Raw genomic sequence first — 9,025 nt, 5'->3', positions numbered from 1 at the left:
TAGAGTGAGAGGCGGTGGTGGTGGGGAAGGTCGACGGTGATTTCGGGGATGTCGAGGTCTGGGAGGAGGTGGTGAAGATGGGATTTGAAGAAGGAAAGGTTTGGGGGTTGAAGGAGGAGTGTTCCTTATGATGGGTCATGTAATAGGAGGAGCGAAGAGAGGCGTTTCGGAAGGGAGGGCCCATATGAGAGTATCACCAGGGCCCCCATCGGATCGTCGATCCAAACAAAACCTTAAACCAGATTGAGAATAACCCGAGTTGGAAAAGCGATCCGAATCGGGCTTGAAATCCGGGTGAGAAGCGTTAATTGGCCAAATAACGTCACGAGGCAATGGCTAACGAACCAAACAAATATATAAAATACGTGTTTCTCAGACGGCTTTCTCCATACACATTTCTCTGCTCTTAGCCTCTTACCTTCTATCATTCTCTGCATCACTGCGTCTCAGGTACCATCCCCCTCCCCCTCTATGTCTCTCCCTCTCCGTCTCTCTGTGTGTGTTCAATGCTGTTCCGTTGTTGAGAAATCGTAGAAATCTGAAGGAGATGATATTAGGGCTTAGAGTTTCTTGCTTTGGCATGCGATTGCTCTTTTGATTCAATAACTGAAGGGGATGATATTAGGGCTTAGATTTTCTTGCTTTGGCATTCGTTTGCTTTTTTGATTCTCTTTAGCTTACTGATTTCAATATATGCAATCCTATTTTGTCCTAGTAGGTTGTTTCTGTAACGTCTTTACCGCCAAATCGAGTTCGTTCTGGTTTCTCGCCCGATATTTGTCTAGGTATGATGTTCTCCGCGTGGATCTTCGAATTTGAATTGCAATTCGTTCTTTAACCTTTTTTGTGTGTGTTTATTTCTTACGTTCATTGTGTTGTGATGCAGCGAATCTGACAAGTACCTGAAGATCAAAACAATGGTTTCCTTCGAAATGAATGATCGGAAAAGTGAGTGATTTCCTTCTGTTGTTTTAGATGTCTGGATTTTTTTGAGGCTTATAATAGTTTTGTAGACATAAATCGCGTGTTATTCTCTGAGAATGAGCTGTTGGAGACAAGAAACGGATAGGTGTGAAATTATAATGACGCAATCTTTAACTTGAATTTAGATTCCTGAAGTCTTACCCTATTTGACAGAACTAAGAATCCCATGGAGACGTACCTAATTTAATTTAGATTAATGCTTCTTCCAAATATAATTGGTAGATGAATAAATAAGAAATCATTTGTCACTGCCAATACGATTGGTGGAATTAAAAATTTAGAAATAATTTTGTTACTTATAATTCGCCCCTTTTTACATTCACTAGTTGGTGGTCTATTGTGAACTATATGAAGAATCCTTGGCTTTGGTAGCTTAAGTGTTTTGTTCTTTGGAGTTGTGAATGGTAATAATCTTTTGTCTGTTATTTGGGGAAGGATTTGGAAATGACAGTAGCAGGCCATTCTATTTTAATGATGAATATTGGTACTGAAATTTGGGCATATTCTAATATAGATTTGTTTGAGAAACAGTCATCAACTTTTAGAGCATACAGATTCATTTTGAGAAAAGATCATCAATAATTAATGATTTTCTTCTTTATTGACTCCTTATAATTTCAGCTTAAATTTATACATATGTGGAAGCTTTTTGTGAACTTGCTTTTTTTCCTTTTAATTTTTTTTAAAAAAATCTCCATTCCATTCTTTTTTCCAAAGGAAATATAACTCAGCTTATTTGCTTGTCCGCATTGAGTCGACCTTATGTTGTAATTTCAATTAACTCGCAAGCGCACGAATATAATTATAGCATAGGTATGCAAGAGCGAGGTCGATCACGGAGATTTGTCCAGTAATCTCAAACTACTACTCAATTAGAATGTCTTGAAATAGACAAAAATAAAACTAAATTGTTATGGAAATTAAAGAGAAGTTTTATGGATTTCGAAATCAAGAAAGTGCAAGAATATTAGCAAGAAAGATTCAGGGTATTTTAAATCAGGAGAATGCAAACTAGGACTTCGATTTCACCATAGCAATCCAATTCTGTCTTATTTGATTAAGATTCAATTCTTGTTTCTAAGGTTCGTTCTTATCTAAAATATGAAATGCTATTGATTGTGGTCAAGATAAACTATTCTTAGATAGCTCTCTAGCCATTTTTTTGTGGTCGAGGTTACAAACAAGAATGCATTAAGTGTAAGAAGAACCAAGAGTGTCTACGTATGGATCGTGCTTCAACAACATCTCATTCATTCACAAGAGCTATATCAAGTTTACCCATTGATCGTTGTGTAACCTTGTCTCAAACATGTGTCTAAATAATGGTGATCAATCATTAAATCAACACATAATATATAATATATGAAGCACAATGAATAAAACTAGAAACTTGAATTGGTAATAAATTAATTAACACATAGAATAGTCATGCCAGGCTACATCGAATCCCTAGTAAAAGAGTTTAGCTGCACATAATATATAGGAACATCAACAATTTAAACAAGAACAACATTAAGAACCTAAGAAAAAGAACAACCTCGACAAAGTAATCTTGGTGAAGAGGATTCCCCTCTTAAGGACTTTATTGCTTTCTTCTCTCATTTTGATGCTCTGCAATCTCCTTATGTGATTTTGATTCTCCTCCCTTAGCTCTGTTGTGTCTCTTCTTCTTTATGCTAGCCTCTTTTATATAATCCTTGGTAAGGTTAAAGTCACACTTTATGATAGGAAACCATATAATCCTAGTAGAATTAGAATCTCTTAGTTTCCTATTGAATCAAGATTTCCTCCAGCAAAATATGGAATCATAATAGTCAAAGATTCATTCAAATCACAAATTGAAGCCCTACTAGTTTCCTTCATAGGCTGGAACTGTCCATGGGTTTTCAAGAAGTCTCAAACCAATATTGCTAAGTCTGAGCCCGAATTACTGATTTTCAGGCCTGAGCAGTCCGTAGTCAAACTGTCATAACGTTGTCCACAAAATTCGAAATCACAAACTGTAAAATTCTTCAGAAACTAGATTTCCTTATCTTTCCAACAGTATATGCCACATAACCCAGATCTTCTCGAAGAATATATGTCGGCCTTCACAAGTGGGCTGGACTGAACAGTGGCGGATTTCACGGAAATTGCCAAGACTCGCATATACATGTCCAAGGACATTGTTAAGGTTGCCATTGACACAAATCATCATCTAAGATTCAATTAACTGAAATGCAAACAAAAGAAACGTAAAACACACAAGTTTAACTTGAAAGCAAAGCATAAGTTAAGAAAAAAAGGTACAAAATCGATGTAATTTTACAGTTATCACCTTATGATCTGCAAGATACCGTGGTAACTACTCAAGAGTTAATGAAGTATGAAGTGTCATGTAGTTGTGAATTTTGATTAATGTCGCTGGATAGTTAATCAGGTGGAGGCAGCCGTGAAGGAAGTTGATGTTGTCATTTGTGATTTTGAAGATCCTTTATTGAAACAATGCCCCTATTTGTGCTGGGTGATGTTGGTCCAATATCGAGCTGCCAATTTTTTTCAGCTAGTTTCTCTTGTTTCTTGTTCTTTTCATTTTCGCAAGTTTGATAGTCTCTTTTGGCAGCCATTGGCCTTTATTTTGGATTTGTCACTGCCTTTTCTTTTAAAAAATACATTACCAATGGGAAAAAAAAAGTCTCATGTTTGGTGCCACGTGCACCTGTTGTATTCCTTTTGCTTTATGCAGAAATTATACATGATCTAATCATGAGTGTGAATGTGTGAATATGAATATTAGTTCCGGGAACCAATTCATTACTGATTTTTTGAATGTTAGTTCCGGGAATCAATTCATTACTGGTTCTTGAGTTATCATATGCATGTTTCTGATAAGTCCTTAATACAATGTTCAAATGCTCTCGAATGTTAGTCATAGTATCCTTTAGATATTTCAGTCTCAAATGCTCTTTGCTCAGTCTTAGATCTAACGTCTTTTGTGGCCTTTATATAATGGGGACATATCCCAGTCTCTATAGAAATTGTTGAAACATTTATTATGATTATTTATGACATGAAACAGAGATCGGACTGGGATTGACGGGGTTCGGCATTCTGTTCACCTTTCTTGGAGTTATATTTTTCTTTGACAAGGGATTGCTTGCGATGGGGAATGTAAGCTTCTTATTCTTATCATTTATACTATAAACAGAAGGAAGCTTTAAGAGTCTTTTAAAATATAATATTTTTTGTTTATAATCACATTTTAAGTTATGCTTTCAGCCTCTGGAAAAAGATGTTGGTTCTGCCTATTGCTGATTTCACCTATTACTAATGCTCACTTATTTTCTGTGTTATTTATCAGATCCTATTCTTCTCTGGTGTGGCTCTAACTATTGGATTGAAGTCTTCCATGCAATTTTTCATGAAACGTCAAAACTACAAGGTCTTGTTTCTTTGATGAATTGCCATAATTTACGTTTCATTCTTTGCAGCTAGCTCTGTGTTTTTTAAATTTTATGGTTTTACCTTCTCTATGTTTTTGTTTGCTGTGCTATAGGGAACTATATCTTTTGGTGTCGGGTTCTTCCTTGTTGTAATAGGATGGCCGATTCTGGGCATGATTTTGGAATCATATGGATTTATTGTTCTCTTCAGGTTGATTAGAATTTTAAGTTCTTGATTTCATTGTTATCTCATACCGTTTACTTTTGAGATTTCTGATTGAATTTTTGTGCAGTGGCTTCTGGCCAACACTGTCTGTTTTTCTGCAAAGGATTCCAATTCTTGGTTGGGTGTTTCAACAGCCATTTATCAGATCGGTACGTTCATTTTAAATACTTTCGAAATAAATAAATTTATTGATAAGAAGATATAAGAATGAAAGAAAAATATCTTCGGTTAGATTTATGCACTTTTAGAAGTGATCTTCATGTTGAGTGATTGGGTCTTGTGCTTTGCATGAGTCATAAAATGAAGATTTTCTGGAAAAAAATTCTTCCTGGAAGACAATGGGTTTCTTTGGAGTTGTGAGAGAGTGAGAGAGAGAGAGACACACACACACATCATTTTGGTGTGTTTCGAATCTCTTTACTGTTCATTCTTGCAAGCATAATGAGCTATAACTTTGTTCTGTTTATTAATATTTCTTTTTCTTAACTGAACAAATGTGCAGCTTTTTGACCGGTATCGAGGGAAAAGGGTCCCCGTATAATGCAGATGTCAAAAGGAAGTGAGACGACTGTGACCAGCACACTTTGAATGTCCATGTAAAATACTGTTGGAGGAAGAGCTATAATTTTTTGATGTTGTTCTGTCGAGGAAAGTACATAAGAATTTGTTTCATAATGACCTTTTGTCAAAACCTCAGAAAGAAACTAGAAATGATTTGAGCTTAGTCTCTAATATCCTTCTATTATTTCACTTTTCCGATAGCATTAGCCAATGATGTATTTCCTCAGAAGTGCGTGAGCATCCGATTGCAAAAGACAGCTTCGTGGTCATGGCATTCTGTTAGTTTTTATTTAGACATTTGCCTTGGTTATCTTTGTAATAGGTCCTCATCAGATGAGTGTCCAGAGATCTTGACTGGCCTTGAGTGTCCTGTTTCACTCTTTGTTTCCCTAGTTTTAAGAGGCACATTTCAAGCTTTCAAATGATTTTGTGTTGTGGATGTTATTAAAATAGTGATGTTATGGATGAAGGTGTTCCTGAGTTTTGAGTTAATGTTTGCTTTGCCTTGTTGGTTTGTTATCTTTTCTTTTCCATTCATGGTGACTATGTTTGGGGGTGTGTATTGGATAAACCCGTAAATCCGCACAAATGATAAGAGTCGGTTTGGTTTATTTTCTATGCATTTTAGTTATTACAGTTGTTGAGTTGGATGCATAGGATCCAACTCTTATCTGTTGAGTTGGATGCTTTAGTTGGACGCACGCACAGGATTCAAGTGTTAACTGATGAGTTAGACGCACAAGATTGAATTCGTGCGTCCTGGTGGGGTTACTGTTGCAAACCAACAAATACGAAAAAAATTCGATGTATGAGTTCCGTTTAAAAATTCAACCCACGACTTCCAAAAAAGATGAAACTCTCGACAACTGTTATTGTAGGAGAAGATTGCAATATTCAAAGAAGTATACATACAAGGTCATAGTATATCAAAGGGGGCTAAATATACACAGTTTATGCGATTTATTAAGGTCACCGAAATATATATATTGTCAAAAATATAGCATGTGGTATGCACAAAATAATTGATTTAAATCTTGTATTATAGTTTGATTTGTACTAATATTACGTAATGTAGGGGTGTCAAAAATTCGGTTTCCAGTCGGATAAAATCATGTGTTTATGAAATATTTATATGTCTGGATCACAATCTGAATTGGATTTCGGACATACTTAATTGACCAAACCCATATTGATTTAAATTCAGACAAGTAAATCGGACAATAATCTAATTTGGGTTAGGGTTCAGACAAGTAAATCATTGTGTTTAGACCCGGACTCGGTTTTAAACCGGACAAAAATTGTGTTTGGATACAGATTTCGGACATATAACTTATGTCTAAACTTAGTTTAATTCTGTCATCCGAACCAGACAAGGTCTTGCCACCCCTAATATTATGTAGAAGTGGAGACAAAATATAAGGGCCATGGGATCAGAAGAAAATGTATGTTTACATATTTAATTTACATACTTGCATATAGATGGACAAGTCTTGGTTAACCCAAACACTTCCTGCCTGTTCCTATGATTTTTTCTTCATCAATCTAGTCATACTTCTGGTGACTATTCTTCTTGGGGTAGCATCCAAGATATCAGCTTCATCTCTGCACTTCTGGGTAGCCTTAGCTTTGTTACGAGTCAGTGGAGTTTCATACAAGGTTCCATCTTCATCTCTGCACTTCTGGGTAGTCTTACTTCTGTTATGAGCTTGTGGAGTTTCATTCTGCACAAAATTAGCAGTGTTGACATGACTCACACTTTCCGGGTTTGAAGTTAGTGAAATTTCAGCACATCCGGAAACAATGCTGCCCAACTTTCCCAATATGTGATTAAAGAGAGTCCTTCTTTCACAGTCTTGAAGGGGGGACATTAAGAAGTCGCGTGCCTTCGTCACTGGAAGATCGTCAAAAGCAGCTGGCAGCAAAGTACACCAACTGTTGGCCGAGGAACCAGACTCTGCAGATGGACAACTTCTGTCAACGGCTTCTTCACTACTAGGTTGTGTAGCATACTCCTCCCAGTTATATGGAAATCCAAGCATGAAATTGTGGCAAATCTGTAGAAAAAAGGAGAAATTGAGATTCAGGACACAAAAATCTTCACCAAAGTATTTTCTTGAAGCATGTCCGACTGACATTCAGCTGTAGAAGTTTCACGCTATTAGAAAATATACTACGAAATTTGTATCCGTAATGCTATCTAAGATAAGAGAGGAGCAATGGGTGATTACGACCTTCATACAAATTAGAGTGTGTTAATGTGTTATAATATAACAATGCAACTGTAAACTGCAATAACGGCAGGTCACAGGAAAATAACATCAGAACAAAATTACGAACCTAGAACGGGGATACTACAGCTAATAGAAAATGATGACCAACCAACGGAAGAATGTACCTCCAATGGAAAGCAGTTTGAATGTGTATGAGACCTATTTATGAAGCCACTGATTGTGACCGTGATCCTAGTCAGAACAAAATTACGAACCTAGAACAGGGATACTACATCTAATAGAAAATGATGACCAACCAAAGGAAGAACATACCTCCAATGGAAAGCCGTTTGAATGTGTACGAGACCTATTTATGAAGCCACTGATTGTGACCGTGATCCCATCCATTGTCTCAAGTGTGGTGGTATCATGTCTCTTGGAAATCTCCGCAGAGCAGAAGACTCTTGCTTCTTGTCTCCTGCAACACGGAATTTTGATATACAGGAACTCAATCAACTTGACTGATGCTCCTCATAAAAAAAAGACATCCATTATGAATTCCATTTTCGGGATATTTTTATAGCAACATTAGAGAAAATCATAGAAAAATCCTACATCATCACTGTTGAAAGCAGTCAAATCTCTTGATGATTCCACCATTAGTTTTAGCTTTGTAATTCTGAAAAATACGCAAAGTCGGATCCATTCGACCTCCACAGAACACTATAGACAGGAGGTTGATTCCTCAAGTAAACTATAATTCTTTGCACAAATTGAGATAAGTCCAGATAACTCTCAAATACATGGAGAAATAAACAATCCTTGATATCTTCAATGAAATCACAAAAACATTGAAAATAAGAAGAAGTTGAAATATACAAGCATCATCAATTTCAGAATATTTTTCTGTGTTGTAAATTGTAATCACCATTATCATCGATATGCCAAATTTTCTCTACAAATTCTCAAAATTCCTTAATGGGTTTCACACATGAAGTATATACAAGTCGAAAATCTTCACCATAAAGGTTGCTATCCACATGCATTGCACCAAATCAAAGAAACCATAAGAGAGGAAACCATGGAACTCACCCTCTGGAAGCAAACCCTCCAACGGCCAAGCCCCTGTTCTTGTTGCCCTTAGGCTTCATCAGCCACCAATCATACAGAAACACCTGCGCAACCCACACCATAAATACGCAAACAACTCTTTGTTTATTCAAAATAAAGACTTCCGTACCGATTTGATGGAAAGGGCGGAGACCGCAGTCGGTGGAGACTTGAGAAATTGGGCATCTGGGTTGGGATCCGCTTGAGATTTTGGACCCGTTGGTGTTGAAGCAACAAATGATGGTGGTCGTTGCGGTAGCGGCGGTATCTGTTCCGGGGGCGGAAGTGATTTCCCGCTTCTTGTTGACACCATCTGAAAGAAGTTTTTGTGCTTGGGTCTGCGCGGGTATTGTTCACTTTAAAAGTGTCTTTTTTGGAAATTGTAGGGAGTAATGTTAGCCTCCGCTTATTTAAGAAGTCTAACTGTCTCAGAGTCAGGCTTGGAATGAAGAGGTTCGAACTCGATACCTCTATAACATACCATATATGAATTGTCATCTGAACTACCCGTG

General features: G+C 36.9%; 2 protein-coding genes across 3 annotated transcripts; one reads left to right on the top strand and one right to left on the bottom strand.

Moving 5' to 3' along the window:
• The first annotated feature begins 292 nt into the window (after positions 1-292).
• On the top strand, positions 293-5,685 carry LOC119980586 (vesicle transport protein GOT1-like). 2 transcript variants are annotated; one of them, XM_038823344.1, is made up of 8 exons: positions 293-450; positions 719-785; positions 887-948; positions 4,043-4,134; positions 4,325-4,405; positions 4,520-4,617; positions 4,700-4,781; positions 5,135-5,685. In XM_038823344.1, the coding sequence occupies exons 3-8, from the start codon at positions 918-920 to the stop codon at positions 5,171-5,173; spliced, it is 423 nt and encodes a 140-aa protein (XP_038679272.1). In that variant the 5' UTR covers positions 293-450; positions 719-785; positions 887-917; the 3' UTR covers positions 5,174-5,685. The 2 variants fall into 2 exon arrangements, with proteins under 2 accessions (XP_038679272.1, XP_038679273.1); XM_038823345.1 differs by having other exon boundaries at positions 378-450; positions 716-785.
• Positions 5,686-6,501: 816 nt separating this feature from the next.
• LOC119980372 (protein EMBRYO DEFECTIVE 1674-like) lies at positions 6,502-8,860 on the bottom strand. Its single transcript, XM_038823044.1, has 4 exons — positions 8,644-8,860; positions 8,496-8,578; positions 7,737-7,881; positions 6,502-7,247 (listed from the first exon to the last, which is right to left on the bottom strand). Exons 1-4 carry the CDS (start codon positions 8,824-8,826, stop codon positions 6,714-6,716), a joined length of 945 nt encoding a protein of 314 aa, XP_038678972.1. The 5' UTR covers positions 8,827-8,860; the 3' UTR covers positions 6,502-6,713.
• Between the last annotated feature and the right edge of the window lie 165 nt (positions 8,861-9,025).

The sequence above is a fragment of the Tripterygium wilfordii genome, chromosome 16 (assembly GCF_013401445.1).
Source record: "Tripterygium wilfordii isolate XIE 37 chromosome 16, ASM1340144v1, whole genome shotgun sequence".
NCBI lineage: Eukaryota > Viridiplantae > Streptophyta > Magnoliopsida > Celastrales > Celastraceae > Tripterygium > Tripterygium wilfordii.
Note: the sequence above shows the minus strand (reverse complement) of the source record. Positions and strands in the feature narration are given on the sequence as shown.